The 15915-nt window shown below is 33.1% G+C and overlaps 1 protein-coding gene across 1 annotated transcript in view; it reads left to right on the top strand.

Moving 5' to 3' along the window:
• Inos (Inositol-3-phosphate synthase) overlaps positions 1-15217 on the top strand; it is a 43759-nt gene extending 28542 nt beyond the window's left edge. Inside the window, exons 5-7 of the mRNA XM_072537803.1 lie at positions 7011-7119; positions 10998-11318; positions 15003-15217. Coding sequence (XP_072393904.1) covers positions 7011-7119; positions 10998-11318; positions 15003-15124 — 552 coding nt within the window. The 3' untranslated portion in view covers positions 15125-15217. The remainder of the gene's footprint in view (positions 1-7010; positions 7120-10997; positions 11319-15002) is intronic.
• The last annotated feature ends 698 nt before the right edge of the window (positions 15218-15915 follow it).

Genomic DNA, 15915 nt, shown 5'->3' with positions numbered 1-15915 from the left:
TTGTTCCAATGTGTAAGTATGCTCTAGGCATGATTTTACTGTGAACCATGCTTGGTCTTCTCCAATTTTTCCTCTTATTTCAGTTTCTAACTTTTCCTTAATAATTTTTCCGTAAAGTCTACGGTTATGTGTACTACTATACTACTATTATATGTATATGAAAAAGAAACGATTATTTATTTGGCTATTTGGCTATTTTTTATTTTTTGCACTATGTCAAATAAAAAATTAAGAGGGGATCCATTATAGTTGAAAACCCTGTACATATTAATCTTGCAAACTATTTCTTTATAGTTTCTTCTTTCTTATATAATTATACTATATTATATAATTTATTTTATTATAAAGAGTTCAATAACGAACCGAAAATATATTTCTATTAATTTTTATCTGTTTAATCTAGGCCATTTTTGGGCAAAAAAGGAAACATGATGATGATGATAACTTTGGAAAGGATTTCTTTCTTCTTTTCTTTCTTCTTAGCCTTCTGTCGTCCATGTTTGGACATAGGCCTCTCCCAACTCCTTCCATTGGTCTCTATCCTGAGCAACATATTTCCAATTTGTTCCGGCTATTCTTTTAATATCATCAATCCATCTCATCTGTGGTCTTCCTCTTGGTCGTTTACTTTCGTAAGGTCTCCAATGTTGTATTGTAGTATTCCAACGTCGGTCTTTTTGTCTAGCAGTGTGGCCCGCGAAGCTCCATTTAAGTTTGGCAATTTTTGTTGCTATGTCCTCGACTTTTGTTTTAGATCTTACCCAGTCGTTCCTCTTTTTATCTGACAGTCGTATACCTAACATTGCTCTTTCCATTGTTCTTTTTGTTGTGGCTAGTTTATTCATGTTTGCCTTAGTTAGGGTCCAGGTTTGACATCCATATGTCATGATAGGAAGGATGCATTGGTTGAACACTTTGCTCCTCAAGTATTGGGGTATTTTGCGGTTCTTAAGTATCCAACTAAGTTTTCCAAATCCTGCCCATGCCAGTCTTGCTCTTCTAGTAATTTCCGCACTTTGGTTCTCTTTGTCAAGTCTCAGGATTTGGCCTAGATAGATATATTCCTGGATTTGTTCTATCTCACTGCCATTTATAGTTATACATCTGGGGTCATCTGTGTTTGTCATTATTTTTGTTTTTTCATATTCATTTTTAGGCCGACGTATTGGGAGCTGGCTGCTAGTTCCCCCATCATAATTTGCAGTTCCTCGAATGTTCTCGCTATAATCACTATGTCGTCAGCGAATCTGAGGTGGTTTAACTTGTTGCCATTAACGTTAATGCCATAGGTTGACCAATTTGTAGTTTTGAAGACGTCTTCTAGGGCTAGGTTGAAAAGCTTTGGCGATATTACGTCTCCTTGTCTCACTCCTCTCTTAATGGGGATGGGATTTGTATTTTCGTCTAGTTGTACTATCATAGTTGCATTTCCATATATATTATGTATTAGTTGCCTATATCTCGAATCTATTCTACAATTATTAATAGCTTGTTCTATGGCCCACATCTCGATACTATCAAACGCCTTTTCATAGTCGACGAAGGCAAGAAATACGGGTAGTTGGTATTCATTTGCCTTCTCTATCAATGTTCTCGTTGTCAGCAGATGGTCTGATGTACTATATCCTTTGCGGAAGCCAGCCTGTTCAACCGATTGGTAATTGTCCATTTTGTAGGTTAACCGGTTGTTAATAATTTTCATAAATAGTTTGTACACTTTACTGAGCAACGATATAGGTCTATAATTCTGTAGATCACATTTGTCCCCTTTTTTGTGTAAGAGTATTACTAGACTCTCGTTCCAGTCTTTAGGGATCTTTCTATTATGGAGACATCTATTAAATAGCTCTGTTAGTACAGGGATTATTACTGTCTTGCTTGTTTTTGGAAAGGATTTAGATAATACAATATGTAGCCCTTCAATATGTTCAGAGGTATTCTTAATTTATCAATAAATTTTTACAGTCTGCTTTAAATATTTTCCTTTTAGGACACTAAGTTGGATACAGAATTTTCTAAAACAAATTATTCAGCGTCATCTGCGATTATACAAATTCAACCAAATATATTTACATTAAAAAATATGGTAATTTGAAATTATTTTAAAATTATTTAGCAGATTTGCCTAAGTTTTTATGTTTTATAACGAAGAATCAGGCAAAAATGAACATTTGCATCAAGATCCCATTGAGACTGTTCCATGTCAATCTAATATAATTTCCAATTCGTTAGTTTCAAACAAAAAGGTGAGGCACCTCTCTTTTCAGAATCAAGGAAACATTTCAACCTAACCATATTTTTTGGTATTCAATAATCGTGATTTTTTGTTTATTATAGGGAAGTATTACGAAAGTAGATGCAGGAAATAATACTATCTATGACAAAGTAAGTTTCAAACTAAATTTGTTTAATTTGTAATTTTAAAATAAAAAGACAGTGTCAACATAACTTTTTTTTAGGAAAATGAAGAGGCTGATGGAGTCGAAAAAGTTACGGATGCAAGTTATTATGACAAATTCACATTTTGTTTCTATTGCGAAAAAGACGTGGACCATTTTTCTAGACATATTTTCACTGGCATTTTAATGAAATTAATGTTAAAAAAATTATGGGGGCTTCGCTTAAGTCAAAAAAAAAGAAGTCAAAAAAAGAGAGGTAATTACGTCTTTACGTAAAAAAGGAGACTTCTTAAGAAATAGAATAACTAATGTTGTAAGACGCGTAAAACGATTGGTACAAAGTGACACGTCTCTAAGAGACAGCTTCCTGCCCTGCACCTATTGCTTCGGTTTTTATAAACGAAAATCTCTCTTTAAACACACAAAGAAATGTCCAGAAAATAGGGAAATAAGTACTAAACAAAAGAGACAAACATCACAAAGTGATGGCCAAAGTGCACTACTGGTGAGTACGTTGTTTAAGCATGACAAGTTATTAGTTAAAGAACTATTTCCTCGAATGCGTGCAGACAAAACGACCTTAACCGCACAGCGTGATTTTTTAATTTGTCAATATGCATATTCTAATATGAAAGGCAGAAAAACTAAGGGAAATTTAGACTTAGTCTGTCAAAACATGCGTCGCTTGTCAACCATATTGCTCGATACAATGCTGATCTTGACAAACATGAATCTCCCACAGTTGCAATGACTTTTGGTACCCTGCTTAAGAAAATTTGCGATTTAGCCTACATCCATCATATTCAAATAGAAAATACCAACGACCAGAGAAAAGATTTAAAAATACTAAAAAAAATAATTGAATCGCAATGGTCTGACGAAATTTCCGCTCAAGCAGGATTAAATCTGAATGAGAACAAGTGGAATAAAAATGGTTTAATACCATTAACGAACGATATAAAAAATATTAACCAATTTTTGAAAGAATGGACTGATCGGGCTTTTCTTGATTTACAGAATGACAATACAAATATAATCATCTTACTTCATCATATAATTTACTTAAAGAAATAGTATATGCGCAAATTATACAATTGAACAGGCGCCGACATGCAGAGGTAGCTCAAATGAATGTTGACAAGTACCTTGCAATTAATCTTAGGATAATCTTTCAACACCGAGTTTGAAAATTGCCTAACAGAGTCTGAAAGAATTTTGTTGAATTCTTATTATCGCATTGTTATACGAGGAAAGCGAGGTAGGGGTGTACCAATATTGTTGTCCCCAGAGATGAAAAAGCATTTCGACTACTTTACTTCCCTACGAGACCAATTTGCAAACCAGAATAAATATATTTTTTATTCGGCTGGGCAAGGATTTTTAGATGGCACCAAAATTTTATACAAATATGCTGAAAAATGTGGCACAGATAACCCGAAATCAATTAGTGCAACTAAATTAAGAAAATACCTAGCAACTATAACCCAACTACTACATTTTGATGAGAAAGAACTGGAACAGCTGTCTCAGTTTATGGGGCATACATTAAAAACACACTTACATTAGAAACGATGACAGTGATGATATTACTAGCACGACAATACAGGTACCCAGTACAAGTAGTAAAATGAATTGTAGAAAAATCCCAATTGTCAGACATAAATGGAGCATTGAACAAAAAAGACTGATTGCACAACATTTTAAAAATAATATTAAGGAAAAAAGACCCCCTAAAAAATTTGAAGTTGAAGCATTTCAAGAGCAGCAATCCGAAGAATTTCGAAAAATGGAATGGACCACCATTAAGGCCGTTGTTTTCAACATGTATAAGGGTAATTTAAATCAACCCACATAAATATTATATATTTTATGTGGACAGTATGCATTATACAATATGACTTAAATATCTTTAAATATTCTAAAAGTTAACATTTATTTGAGAATTATAATTTTAATTTAGTTATGTTTCTGACTTTTGAAATAAATACATAATTTTGGTTTTAATTCCTACTCACCTTTTAAATGTACCCACTTTAAATAATATTTTAGTATTAGAATAGGAAACTGAAAGCAATTTTTGGAAATTTAGGAAATTGAAGTTAAAAAAAACCTAAAATATATTAAAATCAGAAATTGAGGCGGCAATAAAAAAGCTAAAATTTAAAAAAAGCAGAAGGGGAAGATGGAATAAAAGCTGAAACACTCACAGAAATGGGAGAATTAGGGACGGAAGTAATGCTTAGAATTTGCAGTGAGATCTGGAATACCGGAAAGTGGTCAAATGACTGGAGTAAACTCACGTTTATTCCCATATATAAAAAGGTTCTCCGACAGACTACAGTAATTACCATACAGTAGCATTGATGTCTCATGCGAACAAAGTACTTCTAACCGTCATCAATAAATGACTAAAATCAATTCTTTTACCACATATTCCCCAAGAAAAATGCGGATTCGTCCAAGGTAGAGGAACAAGAGAACACACTCTTAATATTCGTTAAATTATCGGAAAATCTCGAGAGTTTAACATAGAAACATATTTGTGCTTTATTGACTACTCCAAGGCCTTCGATAACGTAAAATGAGATAAAATGTGGCATGTACTTAGAGAAATGCATGTACGTAAAGAAACTTAATATATTTATTACACAAACTTAATCTAAATAACACCGCTGATGTAAGAGTCAATAATATGGTTTATTATATTATATTTATTATAATTCAAGTGGAGGATGCGAAGACGAGATCCGTAGACGCATCACAATGGCCAGATCGGCAAGAACCAAACTCACAAAGATACGGAAGAACACTGACATTATAAAAAACACAAAATTACGCCTTTCTCGAGCATTAATATTTCCTATCGCCACCTACGCTTCAGATACTTGGACCATCAAAAAAGCAGATTCAAAGCATATAATGACGTTTGCAATGTGGGTCTACCGTAGAATGTTGCGCATACTATGTACCGCGCATCGCACAAATAATTAAATACTAGCAGAACTTAATATAAAAACTAGACTACCACTATCAACCAAAATATACTGTAATGACTGAGTAACGACTGATTACTCACCCTCCGAAGCAGAACAACACGCAGAGAAGAGAGATAATTGGACAGAAATAGACAAACAAATTACATTACGCCACTACATCCTTACGAAGGAGAAAAGATAGAGAAGGAGGACATACCAAAACTCTATAAATTCTCTTATGAACATTTACACTCATCATATTCTTTTTTATATTAACACAGTAATCAATACACAGGTTTTTTGTTATACGAAGTCGATAAAATAAGTTTGGCAACACAGCCGTGGCCTGGGTTTATACTATTGGATACAAAATTTTGTATACCCTGGTCTGACTTTGTAAGGAAAGTCAATTGGACTGGGATGGTCTCTATTTTTAGGTCGATATACAAAACTTTTATGGATGAAAAAATTAATTGTATATTGTGATTTCCATGTGCAACATACCTCATTTGAATATTTATACACCTCAATTTTTTGTCTATCTATATTAGAAAGTGGTGGCCCGGGATGATACGTAGGACCGATTGGCCTGGTTTTGTACTAGAGATGTATATATATATATATATATATATATATATATATATATATATATATATATATATATATATATATATATATATATATATATATATGTATATATCTTGCATAATAAAATTTAAACTAAGTATATCCTTTTCATATTCAAATACCATCTCGTGTATATTAATCTTATAATAATTTATAAAACACCTCTTAGTGGTCAAATGTGGTAAATTTCAATGATTCAATACGAATCAAGCTACAGATCGGGGACACTGAAATGTTAAATAACGCAGATTTTAAAGAAAAATATTAAATCAATAACTCGAAAATAACCCAAGTCGTTACGTTTGAAAAGAGGAGAGAAACAGCAGAAAATCAATTAGAAGTGCTCAACAGACCCATCAATTAAAGAAGAAGAAAATACCTAGGAATTTTAATGGACAAAGGTCTAACGTTCACTTCTCACGTGAAAGCCATGACCCACAAGGCCGCAGCCGCCCAAGCGAGCATCAGAGGACTTACAGGAAGAAGCAGCAAACTTGAAAACCAAAACTAAATTTATTAATAGCATCATACATACTGACACATGCATCTCTAGCATAGGGACACACTTGAAGAAGATCCAATCAGCCAAAATAGATACCTGAGAGAAGCTGCAAAGTACCCATCCATATAATATGAAATAAAAGCCAGAACAATATGCTAAAAGTAAAAAATAAAGGCTCTTATACAGGGGATTCAATTCATTATAAATTATCATTCAATATCAATATCATTTAATTCATTATAAATTATCATCTGATATCCTACATTTGATGGAGCGACTGTTGCACGGACTGCTGCATATTCCGATATTGAAGTGCCGAATCTGCATAGTTGTAGTGATTCTACCCTGTGGAATATTTATTATTAAAATTCTATCTTACGTTGTATTCTTTTTCATGATAGTCTTTTCGAAATACTTTCTCACAAAATGTACAAGAATACTGTGAAAGTTGGTTTAGAAATAATTTTTTATTATATTTACTCACGCAGCAATTATTTCTATTTTCAGATTTCTAAAAGCAACGTTGTTGACGATGTGGTAAACTCCAATGACATTCTTTATAAACCAGGAGAAAAGCCGGATCATGTAGTAGTCATAAAATATGTTCCATATGTGGGTAAGTTCTCATAATTCATAATCACTGTTAAACCTTTTTTATTACACATTCTTACTATAGGAAATATCTTATACTTTCACAGTGTATGTGTGTTGTGTGTGTTTGTATGTATGAAGGCGCGACCGTGGAGAGGAGTTTTGGCTTGGTCAGACTTTATCCATTAGATACATATCGTAATAATAATGATCGCATCGTAGAATACTAATCTAAGTTAACAATATAATTAAGGGAAAAGTAACCTGAAGTTATATTTTGTACTCTTGAATAAGTGAGTATGTTGTTTAACGAGATTGTAATGTGGAGAGACACTTTAATAATAATATTAAAAAATAGATTTGTGTCAAGAGTGGGGGGACGAAGAGATATTTTGGAGTGGGATTCATGGTGTCGGAGAAAGTAAACAATGCAGTTGTAAATTTTCAACCAATATCAGACAGAACCTGTTACTTGATAGTAAGATTAAAGTATGAGAAGATAAGTATCATTAATGTATATGCGCCCACTGAAAATAAAGACTTGGAAACTAAAACAGAGTTCTACGAAAATCTAAGCACACTAATAGGGAATATACAGAAATACGACATAAAGATAATCATTGGTGACATGAATGCGAAAGTCGGAAAAGAGGAAATATATAGAAGAATAACAGGGGGACGAAGTTTATATAAGGAATCAAATGAAAACGGGAAAAAGTAAATAGAATTTGCTACAGAGAACAAAATAAAGATAGCTAGCACAAGGTTTGATTACAAAGACATTCATAAGGTAACATGGACTTCTCCCGAGGGAAAAATAAAAAATCAGATAGATCATGTCCTAATTGAAAGCAAACATGATAAGACAATAATCAATTGCAGGAGTTACAGAGGGGCAGATACCAACAGTGATCATACACTAATAATAGCAAAACTAAACAAGAACTACCAATAATACCAAAACCTGTTAGAGATAGATTAAATTACCATTAGAGCGCTTTCAAGAGAAGCAGGTTGTAAACAGACTAGAGGAAGAGGAAGAAATAAATAAAAAACTAGAGAATCCAGTCAAAGAGGATATAGATGAAGAGTGACAGACCATACAGACATCCATGTCGAAAAACAGCTAAAAAACAATTGAAAATCATAGAAGAAGTCTACATAAACAAACAGGTAAAGAATTTCTACCAAGAAGTTAAGAAACCCAAAGAAACTACAAAGAATAATCTACAGTATTGCAGAAACAAAAAAGGCTTACTTCTAGGTGAAACAACAGAAAAATTAAACAGATGGGCGGAATATTTCGATAAGCTATTAAATACAGACCAACAAGAGGAACTTGAGGGAAATGAGAATTGGCAAGAAGATGAAGAAGGGATGTGTGAGAAAGCAAATCTGAATGAAGTCAAAGATATAATAGAAGACCTAAAAAATAACAAAATTGCAGGAGAAAGTGGTATCTCAGCCGATATTTTTAAGGAAGGTGGCGAAAGATTGAAGGAAAGGATATTTCACTTGACACTAATAATTTGGCAAAAGGAAGAAATGTCGAAACAATGGAATAGTGCTTTTATTTGTCCTATCTATAAAAAAGGAGACAAAACGGAGTGCGAAAACTATAGAGATATAGTACTATTAGAAGTAGTCTATAAAATACTTGCAAAAAGTATTAGGAAAAGATTAATAAAATATGATAACAAAGTGATCGGAGAATACCAGGGAGGTTTTAGATCAAGATGAACAACTATTGATCAAATAAGTATGTTAAAAGTAATACAAAATACTAGCTAAAAACAAAACTTGAGATTACACATGCTATTTATCGATTTTAAACAAGCATATGACTCCCTAAATCGAACGATGCTATATGAGGCCATGAGAATATTAGAAATACCAGAAAAGCTTATAAGGCTAGTGAGAATGACGCTTAGGAACACGATGAATAGAGTAACAATGGAAGGAAGCTTTTCAAAACACTTCACAGTGAATAGAGGTTTAAAACACGGGGATCTGCTATCAACGAATTAATTCAACCTAGTACTGAAACAAATCGTAAGAAGATCAAATATAAGCACAAACAGGACTATTTTCAATAGCAGTGAACAGTGCATAGCGAACACGGGAAAAGAAGAAAAAGGGATAGACAAAAAATTATTGAAGGGACGCAGAGCGATAGGGTCACTGAATTCATTACTGAAAGAAAAAAATGTGTCAAGAACAGCTAAACTGCGAGTCTACGAGACAGTAATCAGACCCACAGTGATGTATGCCAGTGAAACGTGGATTATGAGCCAGCAGGAAAAAAAGAAAGTTAAGATCTGGAAAAGAAAGGTGCTCAGAAAAATCTTCTACCAAAGAAGAAATGGTTGAAAGCAGTAAAGCAAGATTTGTCAGAAATAGGCGTGAGAAGTTGGAGAGAGAAAGCAAGGGACCGAAACAAATGGAGGGGAATAAGCCAGGGGCCTACAAGGCTTGTAGCTCTGTTATATATATATATATATATATATATATATATATATATATATATATATATATATATATATATATATATATATATATATATATATATATTAGAACATCATATCAATCTGAATCATTCTGTGGAGAATCACTAAAAAAATCTTAGACTTTAAACTATCTAAGCTCTTTCTTAGTTTTAGATTTGAAGAAAGAAGAATCTCTTTAATCTATTCCTTAACTAATCTCATATGGGATTCTCGTACATTCCATATTACCTACCAATTATAAATACTAATAAATTTTTATAAACTACACGTATTACTGCAAATAGAATGGTCTATTTGTAATTTTTTATATATATTATACTTCTCTATTCACTTAAAAGTTATTGATATTGTAAATTATTATATATATATATTTAGGGATTCTACGGTATTCACTGCCTTCCCTCGCTCAACCGTTTCCATCTCTCTCTGTTGTTCCATTCTCCATCGTTTAGTCCTCTCTTACTCATGGCGTGGTCTACTTCGTTCCTCCAGGATTTTCGGGGTCGTCCTCTTTTCCTCCTTCCTATGGGGCTCCATTCGGTTATTCTTTTTATCCATCTGCTGTCGCTAGCTCTTCTTACATGTCCATACCACTTTAGTCTTTTTTGTTCTATATATGTTAGTATGTCTGTTTCTATTGATGTTCTTTGCTTTATTTCGTCATTACTTCTCCTATCCATTCTTGTTACTCTGCAGCATCTTCGCAGGCATTCCATCTCTGTTGCTATTATCTTACTGCTGTTTTTCTTTTTTATGATCCAATTTTCGGCCCCATATGTCATAATACTTCGCACTAATGTTTTATAAATCTGCGTTTTTGTCTTCATATTTAGGTGTCTATCCCACCATACTGAGTTAAGTTGTCGGATTGCTGTTCTTGTTTGTCCTAATCTTTGTGTAATTTCTTCCTCTGTTGTTGCCTTTTTCGTGATTATAAACCCCAGGTATTTGAATTTATCCTTTAATTTGATTGTTACGTTGTCATCAATCTGTAGATCTTCTATGTCTTCTTCACTTGTAGATAGGTACTCTGTTTTCGCGAGGTTAATATCTAGGCCAGCCTTGGTATATTCTTCTTGTAGTTTCTTCTTCATGTAGCTGAGGTCGTCTTGGTCTTGTGCAATTACTACTTGATCGTCTGCAAAACTTAACGTATATAGGTATTCGTTCCGTACCGGTACTCCCATGCCTTCGCATTTTCTTTTCCATGTAGTCAAGGCTTTCTCTAAGTATATTTTGAATAGGGTTGGAGATGTGGAACAACCCTGCAGGAGCCCTTTTGTTGTGGTGAAGTCTCCTATGATTCTTGTTCCCATTTTAATTGACACTTTATTTTCTTTATACAGAGCTTTTGTAGCTTCTATGAGTTATGTAAATTATTTTTTTTTAATTTCAGGAGACTCTAAGAGAGCCTTAGATGAATACACCTCAGAAATAATGATGGGAGGTTTAAACACATTAGTAATTCATAACACCTGTGAAGACTCTTTGCTTGCCACTCCAATAATGTTGGACTTAATCATATTGGGAGAACTATTTACTAGAATCAAGATAAAGAGAGAAAACTCCTCAGACGATGAATACACTTCATTCCACCCAGTATTGTCATTACTGAGTTATCTTTGCAAAGCACCCTTAGTTCCAAAGGGCACACCGGTAGTTAATGCTTTAAACAAGCAGAGGGCATGTATTGAAAACGTCATAAAGGCTTGCATAGGTAAAAAATTAGTTTACATTAAATTCAAATAACATTTTTATTTGTTTACAAGTAGAAAAATCGTTAACGTTCATATTCCAATAAAATATATAAAAATAAAATTATTATTTTGTATAAGGTTCAAATAGAGCGTTAGCGTATATCAATAATTCATAAAAAATACATTATATTACGTTTCGTTATATGAGGAGGTAAAATGCAAACAAGCTTAAGTCACAAATAACATAGACCGAGCAGTCTGTAGAGCTAAAGATAGCTTTACATCTTGCATAGTATATCTCTTATCTGGCCTGATCTGTTTACATCAGAGCTATTTTTATGCAAATTTGGGATACTATTTTCACGGTTATCAACTGAAGAAATATATTAGAACATTATATATATATATATATATATATATATATATATATATATATATAATATATTGCTGCAAACTTAATATTTAACGTTTACTTCTTTATATATATATATATATATATATATATATATATATATATATATATATATATATATATATATATATATAGATAGATCGGTTTAAAACGTTCTCCTACGTCTTCCGATATCCAGTTGCCACTCCTCTCGATTCATCCATGTCTTCTTCTATGTCTCTGTCTTTCAGTTCTCTATTGATGCCCTCTCTCCAACTAAGGCGGGGTCTTCCTCGCCTATTAGAACATGTTAACTTTAGATATTGTTCTGAAGCTATTTTCTTGTGGCATGTTAAAGTAATTACTATTTAAATGGCAATAAGCCACAATTAAAGGTTAAAGTACGTTTATTGACGTTTCAATTTCCACTTCGGAAATCCGGAAATTACATTAACTTTAGATATTTCACTTGAAAATTTCAGTCCATCATTAAATATATTCAAATATTATATCACAAGTTAGGTATTACATCCAATTAGGTAATAACATTTACGCTTACACAATCAATATGGTTAAGTTTTATTCTAAACTAAATTCTAAATTTTTGTTATATTGACAACATGAATTTTTACGATGAATAGGACTTTTCATCAGAAAATAGTGTCAGTCATTTTTTTCGAACCGACATTTTCTTAACAAATAGGTTAGCTTAGTAAAATAAATACAAAAAATACCAGACAAAGTCTAGTTATTAAAAATAAAGTGCCAAAAGTAGCAAATTAATTTTTTTAATAGATTATTATTATAATACCTGTACGAAAATGAACAACGAAGCGGTGTTGTTAAAGAATATGTACCTAATTCTTTATTGAATAAAAAAGGTTTATTTAATAAATATTTCTTTACAAATTTCTAAACCAGTGCTTAAGACGTACAATAGCATACATATTATACGATACGCCAATGTCAAATCTGTCTGTACGAAAAACATGGCGGCTGATGAAATGTTCTGTTGCATCACAATGGCACCAATGGCATGAAAAATAGAACATCTAATCTATTTTTCGTCTAGCACAGATATTGCTTGGAAATATCCCGAGGGTATATGCGTAGTTGCATAATCTGTGAAAATGGCATATTGTAAAGTCGACTTTAGTGATGACACCATCTTTGTTTTTATTGTTATTTGTCTCTTTTTTTCATCAAGTAAGTATAGCAGCGTTTCTTTTTGTTCGGCAGAGAGAGAGAGTGAGGAATTTCAATGCGCTAAAGAGGAACAGATCGAATAAACGCAAAAGATGTCGTCACTGCTCGTTACTGGCATTCTCACTCTTGTGATCTTCTTCTCTTCTTGTAGTGCCTATCCGTTTCGGACGTTGGCGACCATCATGGCAATCTGTATTTTGCAAACTGCGGCTCTGAAAAGATTTGTAGTTGTTGTGTTGAACCACGTACGCAGATTTTTCAGCCAGGAAATTCTTCGCTTTTCTGGTCCTTGTTTTTCTTCTACTTTTCCTTGAAGAATTAACTGAAGCAACCCATACCTTTCGCTGTTCCTCATGATGTGTCCGAGGTATTCAATATTGGTTGTTTTTATTGTGGTTAACAACTCTTTTCTTTTTTTGCATTCTTAATAAAACATCCTGGTTAGTAACGTGGTCAGTATAGGATATCTTCAGGATTTTACGATAAAGCCACATTTCGAAAGCCTCAATGTTCTTACAGGTAGCGTCTGTGAGAGTCCACGACTCAACTCCGTACAATAATATAGAAAAGATATAACATCGTAGTAACCTGATTTTTATGGTTACTGATAAATCCAGGCATTTGAATATCTTAGCCATTTTTTAAAATGCAGATTTTGCTTTCTTTATCCTAGATTTTATTTCTAGGGAATTGTCCCAATTTTTATTGACGTTCGTACCAAGATAGGTGTATGTTTTTACTCTTTCTATTGGTTGACCATGCACACTGATTCTTTCAATTTGCTGTTCCTTCTTAGAGATCATCATACATTTTGTTTTCTTAATGTTCAGTGAAAGTCCATATGTCTGACTTACTTCTGTGATTTTATTCATTAACTCCTGGAGGGCATCATAACTGTCAGCGAATACCACCTTGTCATCCGCGTATCTAATGTTATTGATACATTCTCCGTTAATTCGAATTCCGGCTTCAACATCTTCTACTGCTTCTTGAAAGATTTCCTCAGAGTATATGTTAAACAGTGAGGGTGATAGTATACACCCCTGTCGGACCCCACGTTTGATTTTGAAATCATCGGATTCTCCTGCCTCTGTAAAGATAGGCGATGTTTGAATCCAGTTAAGATTGCTTGTCGTGTTTTACTGTATCAAATGCTTTATGGTAATCAATGAAGCATGCATAAATATCGCAATTCTCATCTCTACATCGTTGAAATAGCACTTGTATGCTAAAGAGAGCCTCTCTCGTACCCACTGCGTTCCGAAAACCAAATTGTGTACGGCTGATTTTTTCTTCGCATAGTCTATATATCCTTTGATGTATGATTTTTAGAAATAACTTTAAAATGTGGCTCATTAAGCTGATGATCCGGAAATCATTGCAGGACACGGATTTTGTTTTCTTTGGTAGAGCAATAAACGTTGACTTCAGCCATCATCTTGGTATTACTCTGTTTAAATATGTCATTGAATATCTTTTGTTAATCGTTAAGTACCGTCGGTGTTAAACAGCTTTAGAGTTCAGCATATCCATTGTCAGGTCTAGGAGCTTTGCCATCTTTTAATCGTGATATTGCTCTTTCCACTTCACCTGATGTAATTGATAAGTGGTCATTACATATGTAGGACGGAGATTGTTCGGACCTATTATCATCAAAGAGTTCTTGTATGTATTTGGCCCATATATATAATTCTTGATTTTTATCTGTGATTATGTTCCCCTGTTGATCTTGCAGTTTGCTAGCTGTGTATGATTTTTGAAGACCAGCTGCTTGTTTTACCTTTGTATGCGTATTAAATGTATCGTGTTTTTGTTCCAACAACTCGATATCTTCACACTGTGTTTTTAACCAATTTTGTTTGGCCTTTCGTATTTCGGATCTTATTTGTTCTCTTGTGCTCAGTCATGTTAATATATACGTCAGTGCCATATAAGCAATTTTTCAAGTATGGCGAAAAACTAGTAGTTTTGCTCTATTGATTTCAAACATGAGATTAAAACACTCATTTCAGTTAGGGTAGCTAAAAAATAGTTTAAAAAATTGATTTAAAAAATTTATATATTTTTAAAATAATAACCATTACTAATTAATTATATGTTTGTTTAGGTTTACCGCCAGAAAACAATATGACATTGGAACACAAGTTGCCGTTTTTAATGGCAGAAAATTCAAAATCGGACGGTGAACCATTACCGAAAAGAATTAAAATGCAGAATGGACAGCATTAGAATAATAGTATGTTTTATATGATATATTTTTTAAAATTGTCAGATAATCATATATTTGTGCTACATAGGATAATAAAACGTTGATAAAAAGTTTAGCCTTTTCTCATTTGTTCCAAGAGCTGTCCTCGATATACTTCATAATAATACAAAAATAGTGACGCATAAGTGGTAATTACTAGGTTAATGCTAGCGGCAGACCAGCTAAAAGCCGACTTAGAAAAAATAAAAAAAATTGATTAACTGAATGTAAAGTATAGGTACAGTGCTTGAAAAACTCTGTCTAATAACACCGAGAAAGAGACAGTTGAATACCATGCAGATGAGGACGAACTTACATATGAAATAAGGTGAACACGAGATAAAAATCGAAAGAAAAGAAAAATGGATATAGTACTACTATCTTTCTAAGCGACTAAGAGCTCAGCGGGGTACTATTTTTTGAGGTGTCAAATTCCCTATCCTGCCAAATGATCCCTATTTGTGTTGTTTTTTTTGGACCCACATATCTTAGATCTTCACACATAGAAGAGTTTTTTTATTCCCCAGAAAGATTTTTTATTGGGAGGTTCGATGTATTCTACTTTTCGGGGTTCGAACGGTGTGGATTTCATGGCTCCCACACATATTCTTAGTGTTTTGTTTTGTATAATATCTAGTTTACATAGATTAGTTTTATTAGGTGTTTTACTGCTATGTTGTTTGTCTAGTATAATTCCCACCTATTTGACAATGGTATCCACTGGTAAATAGGTACATTTAATTAATAGTCGTTTGGTGAAATCGTTCCATGT

This window comes from Diabrotica undecimpunctata, chromosome 7, assembly GCF_040954645.1.
Source record: "Diabrotica undecimpunctata isolate CICGRU chromosome 7, icDiaUnde3, whole genome shotgun sequence".
NCBI lineage: Eukaryota > Metazoa > Arthropoda > Insecta > Coleoptera > Chrysomelidae > Diabrotica > Diabrotica undecimpunctata.
Note: the sequence above shows the minus strand (reverse complement) of the source record. Positions and strands in the feature narration are given on the sequence as shown.